At 42.0% G+C, this 17,099-nt stretch overlaps 1 protein-coding gene across 1 annotated transcript; it reads left to right on the top strand.

Moving 5' to 3' along the window:
• Positions 1–2,415: 2,415 nt before the first annotated feature.
• On the top strand, positions 2,416–16,927 carry zc3hc1 (zinc finger, C3HC-type containing 1; the record flags this gene model as incomplete). The annotated part of the gene is made up of 10 exons (XM_084049621.1): positions 2,416–2,552; positions 4,545–4,644; positions 5,318–5,468; positions 6,598–6,681; positions 9,028–9,155; positions 10,092–10,231; positions 10,448–10,745; positions 11,759–11,995; positions 12,400–12,561; positions 14,155–16,927. The coding sequence occupies 10 exons, from the start codon at positions 2,416–2,418 to the stop codon at positions 14,224–14,226; spliced, it is 1,509 nt and encodes a 502-aa protein (XP_083905747.1). The 3' UTR covers positions 14,227–16,927.
• Between the last annotated feature and the right edge of the window lie 172 nt (positions 16,928–17,099).

Here is a 17,099-nt window from a genome sequence, read left to right as displayed (position 1 = left end):
ACCGATCGGATTACAATGCTTTTTTATTGAACAATACGGAAGATACGGGTACTTTTGAGGACCCGTACATCATTGTAACATCCGTGGCCATAAAGTAAGGACTTTATATTTGAAATTTGAACGTTTATGCCGATGTACGGGCCGTAAATGGAGAAAGTGCAAACACCAGGTTGAAGTTCATCCATGACTGTCATGATATGACAGTAATGTTTCAGGGCTAACAGCTAGACGAAACGGGTGGGGTCTATAATCTCGCGATGCCCGTCTTTGACTCGAGACGGTGTCGCGCCACGGAAAACCGCCGATCTACAAGCTCAAAGCGCGTTGCGTCCGCTACGCGCTGTGAGCTTGTAGGTCGAGGGTTCTTGGCACGCGACGCACGTCGTACGACGGAGCGTAAATGTGAAATCGCGAGATTTGAGTTATGTATCTTTATTTCAACCGATATTAAGTGTGTTTTAATTTCACACTTGCTTTGGCAATTGGAAACTGTATGTTTCCCAAAATTGAATTGATTACAATGGGTCTTTGTGTTTGTTTGTTTGTTTCTTCTTCAAATATGGCAGGAGGGGGGCCATAACATAAATACAAAAAATACAGAATACAATAACATGCTATTGAAGTCCCTCTGACTACAATTATTTTTGAATTCTTTGAAGAACACATGTTTTTTTTGACTGAAGATAATGACCAACAACTTAAAATAAATTCTATCACTGATGATGGTGGAACTTGGAAGTAACTAAGTACATTTACTTAAAGGGCAAGACCACTTTGGTAGAGGTTTGGGTTGTGTAGTTACCTTGCCATGATGTAACTCCAAAGATGGGCAAGAAATCAAAAATAATTGCTCCATTGATTAGAAATTGATAATTCAAAATATGCTCCTCATTGACTTACATTGTACGGTAAAACAGCTCTCAAAGTCACTCTTTTAGCACATAAACGAATGCAAACAAAGTTGATTCAGACAATATAGAACATCACCAAACCCAGTACTGTTTTTTTTTTAAATAAAAATGCCAACTTCCTGTTGATTTTGCCATTTTTAATAAGTAGAAAACCTGGACTGGATCCGCGGATCCGGATCCAGATCCAGATCTTCAAATAGTAAAATCAACAGGAAGTTGACATTTTTATAAAAAATACAAACAGTACTGGGTTTGGTGATGCTCTATATTGTCTGAATCAGCTATGTTTGGGTTCATTTATGTGCTAAAAGAGTGACTTTGAGAGCTGTTTTACCGTACAATGAAAGTCAATGAGGAGCATATTTTGAATTATCAATTTCTAATCAATGGAGTAATTATTTTTGATTTCTTGCCCACCTTTGGAGTTACATCATGGCAAGGTAGCTACACAACCCAAACCTCTACCAAAGTGGTCTTACCCTTTAAGTACAATCTTTTAGGTACTTTTACTTTACTGGAGTATTTCTTATTTGTTATGCTTTTACTGTACTTCTACTCCACTACATCTCAGAGACAAATATTGTACTTTTTAATCCACTACACAATTATTAGAAAACTTAGTTACTAGTTACCTTGTAGAATTATTATTACAAAACATACATTAAAAGTAGGGTAAGTGATGTTTTAATCATTGATATAGAGTGTTTGTTCAATAACAGGAGTCTCCCTGTCTCTCCAGCTCTTTAATAAACAGAAAATACATTTTCTGGTAGGTGACACAATTTCAGCCAATCAGGAGAGATTACCCATTCATTCATTCATATATATATATATATATATATATATATATATATATTACCCTACCTTTAACCACTTCTACCACATTTAAACTTTGGCTATTTGAAAATAGACGATCTACAAGCTCACAATGCATTGCATCGCGCGATCTAGATCGCAAAACCACGCATTCACATTGTGAGCTTGTAGATCTGCTATTTTCAAAATATTTTAAATACATTTTAAAACTTGTGAAAATGGGACCTTTTGCATATCACACTCCAGATAGTGGGGTCTCTCAAAGTGGGGTCCGGGGACCCCCAGGGGTCCTTAAGGGAGTTCCAGGGGGTCCCCAGCTAAATGATAGATTAGGCACCAAATGGACCCTTATGGGTCTGTAACTCTGAGAGTTAAATTAACATTGATTTTACAACATAAATTGGGGTCCCAGAGATAGAAATGCCATTAAATGGGGGTCTGTAGCCCTAATGCATGTCAAACTGGGGGTCCTTGAAATTAAAATGGTTGAGAATCACTGCTAGAGCCGTAAAAAATCTTCTCTTATGGGGGTCCCTGAGGCATATCTTTTCAAATGGGGGTCCGCGGGCTAATAAGTGTCAATTTGGGGGTCCTTGACATGAAAAAGTTTGAGAACCACTGTTCCAGAGGAACGTTGAAAGAGCACTGGTTGTGTTCCAGGGGGACGACGTTGACTGTAGGACCGATGATGGCGGCGGTCGGCAGTAGTCGTGTGTCGGACCGTCTGAGCGGCTCCATCCAGCAGAAGGCTTCGTTTGCGTCGCCCGAGAAGGTGCGAGAACTCCTGAGCGAAGGCGTTCTGCCGGCGGACAGCAGAGACAACAGGTACGTGTCTTCCATTAGAACCACAAACAAGCTTTGTTTTCGTCCAAAAGGAGAAAGTGTGGATCCATCCATGTAGCTGCTAGTGCTGCTACACGAGGGGGAAAGGGAGCCCCCTAGTGGTCAGTTCAGAGTGGGCTACCATCAGCGTTGCCATTTTTTTGGAGGGGAGAGAAATAAGCAACTAGGTCTATAAAAACAAGACCAGGTGACACGAGCGCTTTAAACCTGTATTGTGCAATGCATCGGCTATTAAAAAAAAAAAACCTCTTGAAATAAAATGTGTAATATTTGGATTATTTTTTGTTTTACATTCTAACACAAATGCTCCCTGCCTGGCACAGCACACAACATTGTTTAAGTATTTGAGAACCACTGGTTTTAAAAATAATATTTTTTTTGGAAACAAGCCTTAATAATCAACTACACTTTAGAAACAAGCCCAAATAAACAACTACACTTTAGAAAAGCCCAAAAAACGGCAACCCACAACTACCTATATTTACAAGCAACTTTACAGAAAAAGAAGCCCAAAGTCGCTTATAATAGCCGACATGGCAACACTGGGCACGATCGGGGCACGATGGGGAGGGGCGCCGCCTGGTGGTCAGTTCAGAGTGGGACCACCTCAACATCTCCAAACAAACACATCTAAGACACATTTTAATGCAACAGTTTTGTGTTTATTTGCATGTATATACACACGTCTCGCTTGTTATTAACTTCATATTCATCACGTTTCATTTCACGTGTGTAGAAGTCAGTGTTGGAAGTATTTTTTGTGTCCTTGTTATGTAATGTAATCATGAGCTGCACACAAAGTACATAATGTACTAATGTCTAATGTCTGCTGAAATATTATTTATAAAATATGTGATGTTCTAATGTGTGCTGAAATATTATTTTGTGTTTTGTATTTGACTCCAGACCGTTGATAAGGCATTATAATGTTTATAATGTTTTTGGCTGGTTTCCCTCACCTACTACCATGCAATACAGTAGCCGAAAAGCCATTGATTAAAATATATATATTTAATTAAAGATTAAAGAGATTTGAATATGTGCGGTGGTGTCTGTGTAAAGTAACTAAGTACATTTACTCAAGTAAACTTTTTAGGTGTTATTTACTTTACTGGAGTATATAGTATATTTCCAATATTCAATACTTTTACTTCTACTCCACTACATCTCAGAGGCAAATGTTGTACTTTTATTCCACTACAATTGTATGAAACCTTAAGTTACTAGTTACTTTGTAGATTTGAATCATTATTACAAAACATATTAACCACTTCAGCCCCATTTAAACTTTGGTTATTTGAAAATCCTATATACAAGCTCACAACACGTTGCAATGCGACGTGTTGTGAGCTTGTAGATCTGCTATTTTCAAAAGATTTGTATACATTTTGAAAACTTGTGAAACAGGACATTCGGCATAATGAGTACTTTTACTTTTGTACTTTAATCCATTGAGACCTGGAACTGTGTCATTTTTAGATATGAGCTAAAAAGGATTATTTTACACTTTGGGCTATTCAAAAATAGCAGATATACAAGCTCATAGCGCCGCGCTACGAGCTTGTAGATCTGCTATTTTTGAAAAATCATGAAAATGTGTGCACATCTTTGAATACTTATATTTTTAAAGCGAACATCTTTAACTCAAATCTTTGCTTCTGGGGGGCCCTGGAACAACATATTTTGAGAGGGTTCCGCGGCCAAATACATATAATTTTGGGGGTCCTTGACATGAAAAAGATTGAGAACCACTGATATAGAAACATACGTTTTTTTCAGAAAACTGTTGAGATTTAGGAGACATGTAGAATCGGCTTCAGGTCTCAATGGGTTAAGTATATTTTGATGTTGATACTTTTGTACTTTTACTCCAGTAAACTAGACTTCCTGACTTTCACTTTTTTCTACATTGCAGTATTGATTTGAGTACTTTTTACACCACTGAACATGTGTTTTATCTCTAATGAATTCCAGTTTGCAGAGGGGTTTGAAAGATGCACCAAAGGGCACCACTGAAGCACCCTGCGAGGCAACCAACAAGGAAGCCTTCTTCTCAAGAGTGGAGTCATACTCAATATCCTTTATTGATGGAGAATATCTTTATAGGCAAAAAAATAAAATACTAAACTTTCTTTTCTTCTTCAATAAAGCAGATCTACAGGCTCACACAATTCATTGTCTAGTACAGCGGTGGGCAACTTTGATGATGGAGAGGGCCACTAATTTCCACACACACTCCAGAGGGCCACATTGCACATACTGTCTCTCCGTACTTTAACTTTTTTCGCCATTCTGTCACACAAAAGTAGAAAAAAGAACTAAGGACTAACTAAAATGACTAGGATTCTAATTCTAAAATAGCTAAAATAGCAGATCTACAAGCTCAAAACTTGCGATGCATTTTGAGCTTGTAGATCAGCTATTTTAGAATTAGAATCCTGATTTTGTTTTTCCCCACTGGCTTAGGAATGCTTAGGAATCTCCATGGGTTGACTAATCGATAGAAAAAAAGTAATTTTGGGGGTCGAACTATCCCTTTTTAAAGCCTCAATATGTGATTTCCTCATATGTAGAACAGCAGGAACAATATAACTAAATCATAAGTGTACATATTGTGTTAATTGTTTAGGAAACGGCGTGTGTGTGTGTGTGTGTGGGGGGGGGGGGGGGCTGTCTACCTCCATGAGCCACTGCCTCCCCGGTGGCGTCCATGAGGTATATCTAAAACGTTTCCTTAACCAGAGCACTGTCTGCGATGGGCCGGTAAGCCGCGCACGCTGTCCCCGCTGCGCTGCGCCCGCTACGGCTGGATCAACGTGGGCTGTGACATGCTGAAGTGTTCCACCTGCCAGGCCTTCCTCTGTGCATCGCTGCAGCCCACACTGGACTTTGAGAAATGTGAGCTAATCTCCTTTTGATTGAATACTTTATATTTGGTCAGAAATGTAAACTGCACGTGGTACACTAAGACATTAAAGGGGTGTAGTTCACCCAAAAATCATACTATTTGTATCAGTTACACACCCCATGAAGCCTTGAATTGATGGCGATTTTTTTTGTTTTGTTTTTGTCTCATTCCTAAGCTGATAATTTGACCGGTGGAGAGACACACAAAGTCTCCTAGTGAGTCTCCTAGGGCAGGGGTTCTCAAACGTTTTCATGTCAAGGACCCCCAAATTGACACTTATTAGCCCGCGTACCCCCATTTGAAAAGATATGCCAGGGACCCCCATAAGAGAAGTTTTTTTTTACGGCTCTAGCAGTGATTCTCAACCATTTACATTTTAAGGACCCCCAGTTTGACATGCATTACGGACCCCCATTTAATGGCATTTCTATCACTTGGACCGCAATTTGTATTATAAAATCTATGTCAATTTAACTCTGAGAGTATACAAATGGAACCAAATGGACCTAACGGGTCCATTTGGTTCCATTTGTACACTCTCAGAGTTACAGACCCATAAGGGTCCATTTGGTGCCTGATCTATCATTTAGCTGGGGACCCCCTGGAACCCCCTCAAGTACCCCTGGGGGTCCCCGGACCCCACTTTGAGAACCAATGTCCTAGGGACAAAAACAAAAAAAATCCATGAATTCAAGGCTTCATGCGGTGTGTAATTGATAGAAAGTAATTCTCTGAGTGAACTACTCCTTTTTAAGGCTAAAAGCATGACAGAAAATAGTCCTGGGAACTTGTTTCCATTGTGGTCCTATGCATTATATGTGCAAAGGAGAAAAGGAAAAACAACGGCAGTGAATGACATGGGAATTTACATTTACCACCCCTTGTGGTCTCCTGAGTTTTTTTTCAGGTCAGTTCTGAAAGAAACCAGTGATTCACATCCTTTTAATGAATTCTGTCAAGACACGTTGGTGGCTGAGTACCGTAGTAGAATGAGAATGTTCCTGTGTTTGTCCTTGACAGACATAAAACCCAATGTCAGAGTGAACTTTATTTTGGCAGCGGATGGTTGTTACCTTTCCGTTAAGGACACGGATTTCTCTTTTTCTCTTCCCCTCATAGACGAATCCCGCATTGCAGAGATATCAAGACAACTGCAGACACAGCATGAGAAGTTCTGTCCGTGGCCAGACTTTCCATGTCCAGGTAAAGGCTTGTTTATATTTTACAGTTTAACAATGGACGTTAAATATGTATTGTCCAAAAATGACAACAGTGCACTGAATTCACTCACTGGGAATTCACTTCACTAGTTCAGTGGTTCTCAAACTTTTTTCATGTCAAGGACCCCCAAAGTTACACTTATTAGCCCGCGGACCCCCATTTGAAAAGATAAGCCAGGGACCCCCATAAGAGAAGGTTTTTACGGCACTCTAGCAGTGATTCTCAACCATTTTAATTTCAAGGACCCCCAGTTTGACATGCATTAGGCTACGGACCCCCATTTAATGGCATTTATACCTCTGGGACCCCAATTCATATTGTAAAATCATAACGGGTCCATTTGGTTCCATTTGTACACTCTGAGTTACAGACCCATAAGGGTCCATTTGGTCCCTGTCCATCATTTAGCTGGGGACCCCCTGGAACCCCCTCAAGTACCCCTGGGGGTCCCCGGACCCCACTTTGAGAACCAACGCACTAGTTCATACCTGGCGATGTGCGCAGCCAAACTATGTGCAGACTTCTGGTTTATGCAATCGGTATGCAATCTATGCATAGTTCGTTTTGGATTAAAGGGATTTAATCTTGTTGGTGTGTGTGTGTGACAACCCGGTCATTTACGACCAGACGCATGTCTAGCGAGCGGCTATAGATCCCATAGCCTGCTGGGGCTGTAATCATGACAACAGATCCCATAGCTCGAACTCCGAGTCTCTGTTGTTTCCTTAAAAACGCTAATGAACTGCTTAGATTTTGGGAAAGTGAAAAACGGGCTTCCTCACTGACTGCATATGCTAATGGTCAATTGGCCTTGTGTTCAGATCAATGGCTCAACCCACTGAGGAGAAATGATATGATATAAAACTAGAAAATGTGCTCCTCGGAGCACAGGTCTAGCCTGGTAAACCCTCCCTCCGGAAATCTCATTTCCATTTGATTTCAGGAGTGAGTCTGGGCTGAACCGCCTTTCTGCAATAATCGCTGTGGGCTGGAGTTGGGCGGGAGTAATACCGTTGACTGACAACCCCTTCAACCAATGATCGTTTTTCCCCTTCAGCCAATCAGCAGTTCATTTTGACGAGCTCCAGACTATGTGACGCAACGGGACTTTTGGGACGGCCATGCCGAAAATAGGTTGCCTTATTGGGATACATGCGTGTCACTCCCCGCCCCTGCCGGTTCTCTAAATTTATATTTTTAAATAGGCTCTGTCATGATTAATTGACCACATATATGAAGTTAAACAACTAAATTCTATCCAAACGATATCTTAATAGTAAATTCCGTGCCTCAAAAAAGAAGTTTGAGACCGTTTTAAAAACTAAAGTAAACAGTGAAGGCACTCGGACAACAACAATGGCTGCCGTTCGTCTTTTGTCGGCCCCAGTCAGGCTGCACTCGGCTTCATTCGGGCTCACTCGAACTCGCCACCTGATTGGCCAACTGTCGCTGTCAATCACAGAACGATGTGCGACGACGCTGATAGGCTCGTCGGTTCGGAGAACAGAGCGATTATTGCAGAAAGGCGGTTCAGCCCAGACTCACTCCTGAAATCAAATGGAAATGAGATTTCCGGAGGGAGGGTTTACCAGGCTAGCACAGGTCTCCGCCACTACTGTTCCTGATTAATCCTGTCTTACCTATTTATATTACATATTGTCACGTGTCACTTGACCAATGTTAGCTTGGCTGATGGAAGCTCACTTCAAAAAATATAAATGATTTTTTTGAAGTGACACACCTATATATTGTCACGTGTCACGTGAAGCTTGACCAATGTTAGCTTGGCGGACACACGGAAGGACGGAGACGAAAACATACTCTACACCTCTGGCGGAGACAAAAATCACACCCAGTGTGAAGTGGGCGGTGTGGTCATCACAGTGGTCATCACAGTGATGGAAGCTCACTTCAATTTATTTTATTTTTTTAAGTGCATAGTCCTATTTATAGGTTATTCATTTCATCATGTGTCTCGCTAGCCAATCACAGTGCTGAATAGAGTCAGCCAATCACAGTACAGCTAGGGGTGTACTAATGTAGGGGTGTACTAAATGTACAAGAACAAGATATTTTGATGGGGGTCCGCGCCCAAATACATATAATTTTGGGGGTCCTTGACATGAAAAAGATTGAGCACCACTGATATAGAAACATACGTTTTTCAGAAAACTGTTGGGATTTAAGGAGACATGTAGAATCGGCTTCAGGCCTCAATGGGTTTAGTTATATCAGAGGGACGAAGGCTCTGTGTTGTTTTCAGAGAGGTTCTGGCTGGTCCTACAGCCTCGGAGCTCTCGGTTATGTGTACGTTGTGTTGTGTTTCAGAGAGGTTCTGGCTGGTCCCTGCCTCGGAGCCCTCGGTGCTGCTCACTACCTTCCTAGAGCGCTTCCAGAGCGTCTGTCTGCTGGAGCAACAGCTGCCTGCCATGAAACCAGAGCATCTCAAATCCATGGTGAGACCTCACGTCCTAGCATGTTAGACTTTTATTTCATGCCGTCTCAAAACATGAAGACTAGGGATGCCGCCGAAAATAGTTTTTTTTTAAATATTCGTGGCGGTCTCATAGTTCGATTTTAATATTTCATAATAATGTACAGTATATAGACATTTTTTTAATGGCTCATTTACAGCCAGAATATTGGCTAATACTACTGTACAGTAAATTGCAATTAATTAATCGTTCACACTGTCGGCTGTTTGATATGACAGTAATGTAAACTGTAGCCTAAAGGCCAGTCCACACCAGTAGCGTCCCCAGGAATTACATATAGGGCAGGCGAGATGTTTTTGCCCCCCGCCCCCCTCGAAAATCGGCGATGGAAAACCGGCGAAAGTGGCCGTTTTCAAGATGTTTTTGCCATTATTTCTGGAATGGAAGGTCCAATCTGCTTAGTTCAAAGCTTGTTGGACGTGTGACTTTAATGACATTAAGCACGCAATGACACCTTTTCGGGTTATTGGGGTTTCTAGGGGAGGTGAGATCTTAGTTGGGAAGGCGACCGCCTGTCCTGCCTCTACAGTGGGTACGCCACTGGTCCACACCAGTGCAACTACTTGCAACCATTATCCCCAATGGCAGTTGCGTCTATAGTTGCATTGGTGCGGTTTGGCCTTAACGTAGAGGAGCTCTTCTCTGCCTCTCTATCGCACAGCAAAAATGCTGTAGCTTCGCCTCTAATGCTCGTCTCCCTAAACTCGGTTCATACTTTGTGATGTGCTGAGCGTAAGCCCATCTGCAAACTCACAATAGTCGTTTTTCTGGCATCCCAAATGAAGACCTGTTTTCCTTCATTCATAGTGCAGCAACTTTTATGAAGTTTTACTCCCAGAAAATCACAAGTTTTGATTTGTACTTAAACATTAACACATGTTTGTTTCCTATCCCCAGTCTTTGACTGAGGATGTGGTCAGTGTCGTCCTTCAACTGGTCGAAGAAGAGCAGAAGAAACGGGGCCTGACGGGGTCTCCTGAACCTCTGGCCGTCCAGGTGGCTGCCTGCATCGTGGCTCTCTGTGGCTGGGCTGCTAGGTGAGCTGATCATATTCCACTAAACTAAACAATATCCATGCTTTACCCATGGATTTAAAGTTCTCAGTCGCCACGACTGATCTCAGTCTTTTGGATTCAATAGAAGTCAGCATGTCTTCTATGGAAGCATGGTGTGCAGCGAGAATAGCCCATCTAGATAGGCTATTTTCAATAGTCTGCATTGTTCATGGGGTCTACACTCTTATGTTTTCACAGCCCGGCTCTACGTGCCATGAACCTTCCCATCCTCACCTGTGCCTTCTGCATGCGCAAGGTGGGCTTGTGGAACTTCCATCAGATGGACGGAGCGGCTTCATCAGAGGGGGGAGAGGTCTTTTCCATCGCCGTCAGCCCCTCCCCGCAGACACCGGGCCCTACTACTACTGCCTCAGTGGTATTCACACCTGAGGCTCAGGCTGACCGGTCCTCGTCTGCCTCGCCCACCACCTCCCCGTCCCCTTCCCCCGGCCGCATGAAGCTGAGGAGCCAGGACACCACGCGCAGCACCGCTCAGGTCAGATCCAGAGTCCAGGCCAGCTGCTGTAGAACTCGCATTCAGTGGTGGAAAAAGTACTCAAATTGTTTACTTAAGTAAAAGTATCAATACTGCAATTCAGAAGTATTCTGTTACAAGTAAAAGTCCCGAATTCAAAATTTACAAAAAAGTACCAAAGTATTGGCATCAAAATGTACTTGAAGTACCAAAAGTAAAAGTACAAGCTCACAACGCGTCGCGATGCGACGCGTTGTGAGCTTGTAGATCGGCTATTTTCAAATAGCCTATGTATAAAATAGGGCTGAAGTGGTTAATGTATGTTTAAGTAACTAGTAACTAAAGTTCTCAAATAATTGTAGTGGAGTAAAAGTACAATATTTGCCTCTGAGATGTAGTGGAGTAGAAGTAAAAGTATTGGAAATTCGAAATACTCAAGTAAAGTACAAATACCTCAAAATTGTACTCAAGTACAGTACTTAAGTAAATGTACTTAGTTACTTTCCACCACTGCTCGCATTACATCAGTGTTGGCAGATGGGAAATGTTCTATTCTTACCGGAGGCTTAAAATTATCGTATTTGAAAGAAAGCTATCGTACACAGCCAAAAAAAGATAAATCACAGGTGTAAAATTGCATATTTATTCAAGGAACAACCTTGTTTGAGACTCCTACGAGATAAATACGCATCACATATGCTGAGTGGAAGCAGGCAACTTGACCTGGACCTTTCACAAATAAAAGCCTGAAACTGGACTGAAAGACACGACCGGTGTTTCTAATGCCTCCAAGTACAGATCTAGGATTCACTGATTTACTTACTTATTTTGAAAAGACAAACTGGATCCCGAATCGGCAGCCAGGGAATTTTGTAAATTCACACACTTTTTTGAATTTGGCGATTTTCGTTCATTTGGGATTTCTTTTTTAAATTCTTGATCGTACAGAGGGTAAACTTGTATTGTTTTGTGTGTTGTTAAATCATTGATGATAATCTTTCAGAACATTTCTTTTTGTAATTCTTCTGTCCCAGGTTGACGGTGTGTTGCGTACACGCAACCGGGACTCGCCCAGCCCCAGTGAGGAGCTGCCAACGAGCCCCCTGCCCCGAGGGGGCAAGAGGCCTGCGACCCGGGACTCCCCCAGCCCCAGTGAGGAGCTGCCAACGAGCCCCCTGCCCCGGGGGGGCAAGAGGCCTGCGACCCGCAGCGGGGCCGCCAGCCCTCAGAACACTCCCAAACGTCTGCGTCTGTCCTCAGCCAGCAGCCCCGTAAGACCAAGATGATTCCCTCTGTTCTTATATAACACACTGCTCAGATTGTGTTGTCTTGCTATGATTTTGCGGGTAGAGAAGTTTTCATTAATGATATGCGGCACATTTTTGTCTCAAGAAATATGCAGTGTTCTGCATTTTCATGAATATGATGGGGGGTACCCCCCCCCCAATAATCATATTTGAACTGGGGACCCCCCACCCTGACAAGCACTTGGTATTGTAGGAGTTGAGACATTTTTGTTTGACTCTGTTCCACAGATAAATATTGTGATAGCCTACACTACAAGCTCACAACGCCTTGCAATGCGAGGTGTCGTGAGCTTGTAGATCGCTTAATAATGTATAAGAAAATAATGGATAGTCCTACATTTGACCTACTTCCCTGTGTTGTTGTGTAGGGCACACTACATAGGAATGCCTTTGACCCGCTCACCCAGCACAGGGACTGGTGTCCTTGGATCATGGCCGAGACCGGAGGCTCCACGGTGCTTCAGCAGGGCTGGAAGGCTGTCCTCAACCTCCTCCTACCAATGAAGAAGAGTCCCAACACTTCAAAACAGGCACGTTTGTGATTGCAACTTTATTAGGGGAAAAAAAGAACACTTTACCAGTATCGGAAAAAAGCTGCCGATACTGCCTAAAATGCTGGTACCGGAGAGAGCATGCCATTCCAATACCACGTCATTTATCACATGACGATCTCATGATATGTCATTTACAGTCATTCATTATTTTGTATTTTGAATGCTTCAGTAGATGTTACACTTAGGGGTGTGGGGAAAAAAATCGATTCGTACTCGTTTTTTTTGGTAAAAGTTCTTTTGAATAATTACATTTTTGAGAAGTGGCAAGTTCTGGGCTGGCAGATAGCCTAAGCATACCAATTTTATTTATGTTGCAGCAGATGTATTACTTAAATGTATTTTTCTGGTAACTGAGTGTCAGACTCAGAAGTTAATAAGTTTTGTATAAGTTAAAATGTGTGCAAGCATGAATAAATGAGACATGTCTTGGATTACCTTTGTGTGTTTACATTATTATCAGTTAAAGCACTTAAAGCACTTAAAAATATATATGAAAAAATATAAAAGTTATGTAAATGTACTCTGCTTTCATGCCAGCAGACTGGAGTAGATCCTGAAATCCTATGTTTTGAATCGAGAATCGTTTTGACTTGAGAATCGTTTCGGGGAAAAAAGTCTATTTTGAGTTGGAAATGTTTTTTTAAATCGAGAAAAGTTTGTGTTTTGAAAAAATCTGAATGGTGACCCAAGAATCGGAATCGAATCGTGAGATACAGTAGACTTCACAGCCCTAGCTGCACTGCCGTTTTAGACTCTTACTGTACTATTTACTTTACCAACTTGTAGCACTTACGCAATTATTATTGGAATTTGTATTTATTCCTAGATCAGGGTTTCTCAAACGTTTTAATTTCAAGGACCCCCATATTTCTGATAGTGCACAAATGGTTCCATTTGTGCACTCAGAGTTACAGTCCTGTACGGCAGTGGTTCTCAAACTTTTTCATGTGAATGACCCCCAAATGGACACTTGTAAGCCCGCGGACCCCCATTTGAAAAGATAAGCCAGGGACTCCCCATAAGAGAAGATTTTTACGTCTCTAGCAGTGATTCTCAACCATATTAATTTTAAGGACCCCCAGTTTGACATGCATTATGCTACGGACACCCATTTAATGGCATTTATATCTCTGGGACCCCAATTTATATTCAAAAATCAATGTTAACTTAACTCTGAGAGTGTACAAATGGAACAAAATGGACCCGTTAGGGTCCATTTGGTTCCATTTGTACACTCTCAGTTACACACCCATAAGGGTCCATTTGGTTCCTATCCATCATTTAGCTGGGGACACCCTGGAACCCCCTCAAGTACCCCTGGGGGTCCCCGGACCCCACTTTGAGAACCAATGCTGTACGGTTCCATTTGGAACCCCCTCAATAAACCCTGAGGGTCCTGGACCCCACTTTGAATATAGGATTGACTATCCTAGATTTGTCTTTTTATTACACACTGGTATCACACGTTATGGGTATTGGGAAGGAAGAAATTGTCGGTACATCTCTACTTGTTCTGTCACGTTTTGAACTATTTTTATCTCAACTTTCTGCTCTGTTCTGTTCTTCTAGGGCCCTCTGGACAAGTCTAAAAGGGTGTTTGCTATATTCCGTCAGTGGCAGGTGTCTGTTCCGTCTCAGTAGGACTCACTCTTTTCAACCCCAGGATAAAGAGTTGCAACACTTATCTGGTGACTTCTGCTCGTCTTTGTGGTACTGGGTGTGTGTGTGTGGATGCACTGACACCGCGGTCATATCGGTGCATTTCTCCCGTCCCTTAAAGGAATACTCAATAATCGTCATGTCCTTGTCGTTGGGAGTAATGATCAGCACACGGTGTTAAGTCGGTAAACGCTTGTGTGTCCGCTTGGTGACACATAGGGTGCATCTCAGGTCCTTATTCTGATCCGTCATATCTCCTACATCCTAGCTCTTACAGGAAGTTGAAGTCGTCGGCCATTTTGCTCCTCCCGTCAGGTCTCCTTCGCCTGTTCGAAGGATTTAGGATTAGGAAGCGTCACCGAGGAGGTACTGTAGGACGTAGGAAACCCAAGTGCTTGCCACCGGGAAGACTTTCCAAGCTGAACAGCATGATGTGTGATGATCCCACCCCTCTAGCTGACAATATAACGCCCCTACAAGGGAGGGGGTCGTGTCACCTGCGTTGTCATCAGAAATGGACGTCGCACGACATATGACACTTCAGAGGAATGTACGTCCCACTTCTCTTAACAAAATGTCATCCTTTCCTCTCTCTTATTTCCTACATGCTTTGTCAGTGGGAGGGACTAACATGCAAGGAAAGGATGCACGTGTAGGAAATGAGGATTTCATATAAGGACCTGAGATGCACCCATAGTAGGGCAGACAAAAAAAAACCTACAGCCGTTCTTCCTTTGCCGCTAGGGGTAGACGGCCTCGAAAACTGCTCCAGAACCAAACCATTTCAGTGAATTCTGGGTGTTTTTTAAGATCAGACGGCACAGCGCGGGGCGCGCCATGCTCAAAACATCGATCGGCACAGTTAATCACAAATTGACTAAATGTTTGCACATTGGTCAGTGGGGTATTCCTTTAAGGGCAGTGTTTACAGTCAAAAGAGCTTTTCCTCTGAATTTGAGGGAAGCGGTATGATGGTGTTTTTGTTAGAACTGTTTTTTCTGTGGAAAAAAAGGAAAAACAAAAAAAAAGGAGGAGGATGTCTTCCATGGATGGCAATAGGCTCTATGCACAGCACCCATTTTGGAGAAAAATTCTTACTTCTTACTTCCTTCACAGGTGTTACCAATGATACTAATGAAGGCTCTGTTTCATTCTGGTCAAACAGAGTCAGGGTGCTGATATTGTGCATGTTGGCTCACTAGAAATACTAGTGGGTCTCAAAGTGTGGTCCAGGGACCCTCATGGTTCCTTGGGAGGGTGTAACTCTGAGAGTGTACATATGGAACCAAATGGATTTGTACACTCTCAGAGTTATGGGGGTCCTTGAAATTAAAACGTTTGAGAACCACTGTGCTACACTAAATGGAACAGAGCCTTCATTGGTGTCATTGGTAACAGCTGTGAAGGAAGTAAGAAGAGGCCCAATTTCTTTCCAATATGGCTGCTGTGCATAGAGCCTATCCAGATGTCGTCACTGTCGGGTGGAAACCATGTCCGAAACGTTACATTTCAGTAAATGGAAAAAGTTATTTAGTCACAAGCTCTTGAGACGTTTCATTGGTTAAGTATTTATAAAACCCACAGACACTTTCACTTAAAAAATGGCAATTCTACAAGCTCACTTAGATTTTTTGCTGCTTTGTGTGACGCTGTTGTATGACGAAGTAGGGCATTAATATAAGTTGAAATATGGATATAGGATGTTTCTGCCCGACAGCAACGATATGTACAGATTTACCGTTAACTGAGAATTAAATGGGTTAAGATGCAGTCGGATTCCAGGCAAGATATTTTTTTTTATTCACCGTACATGTAGGGCTGGGCAATATATTGATATTGTATAGATATGAGACTAGATATCATTTGGGATTTTGGATATCGTAATATTGTGATATGACATGAGTGTTGACTTTTCTTGGTTTTAATCACTTGAGCCTTATTTTGTACTTCGGAAAATTGTTCAATAGCAAAAACAGCCGATCTACAAGCTCATAACACATCGCGATGCAACACGCATGCTGTAGATCTGCTATTTTCTAGGCTATTTTTTTGAAAATGTAATCAATATAGAGGTATTTGGTCAAAAATGTCTTGATATTTGATTTTGTACATATTGCCCAGCCCTATACATGAAAACTGCTTGGGTAACCTTATATCATATCATTGATTATGTTTGAAATATAGATTTACTTATGAGGGGAACATAACTGACTGACCACTGGAATGAAAATGTTTATCTTCAATCATAATGTGAGGGGAGTGTAAACATGAACTTAAATTTATCAGAAGCTGTGAGAAAGTGAGTGGGTACTCATACTTTTTCTAGTCCATTTAGACCTGAGAGGCCCATTCTAAAAAACGTCTTCTGAATCCTTTTCTGAAAAAAATGTCAAATAACAATGTTGCTATAAATAAAGCGACATCTAAATCAGTGGTTCTCAAACTTTTTCATGTCAAGGACCCCCAAATTGACACTTATTAGCCCGCGGACCCCCATTTGAAAAGATATGCCAGGGACCCCCATAAGAGAAGATTTTTTTACGGCTCTAGCAGTGATTCTCAACCATTTGAATTTCAAGGACCCCCCCGTTTGACATGCATTAGGGCTACGGACCCCCATTTAATGGCATTTCTATCACTTGGACCGCAATTTATATTGTAAAATCTATGTCAATTTAACTCTGAGAGTGTACAAATGGAACCAAATGGACCCTAACGGGTCCATTTGGTTCCATTTGTACACTCAGAGTTACAGACCCCTAAGGGTCCATTTGGTGCCTAATCTATCATTTAGCTGGGGACCCCCTGGAACCCTGGGGGTCCCCGGACCCCACTTTGAGAACCAATGATCTAAA

Source organism: Gymnoscopelus microlampas (assembly GCF_963454915.1).
Source record: "Gymnoscopelus microlampas genome assembly, chromosome: 23".
NCBI lineage: Eukaryota > Metazoa > Chordata > Actinopteri > Myctophiformes > Myctophidae > Gymnoscopelus > Gymnoscopelus microlampas.
Note: the sequence above shows the minus strand (reverse complement) of the source record. Positions and strands in the feature narration are given on the sequence as shown.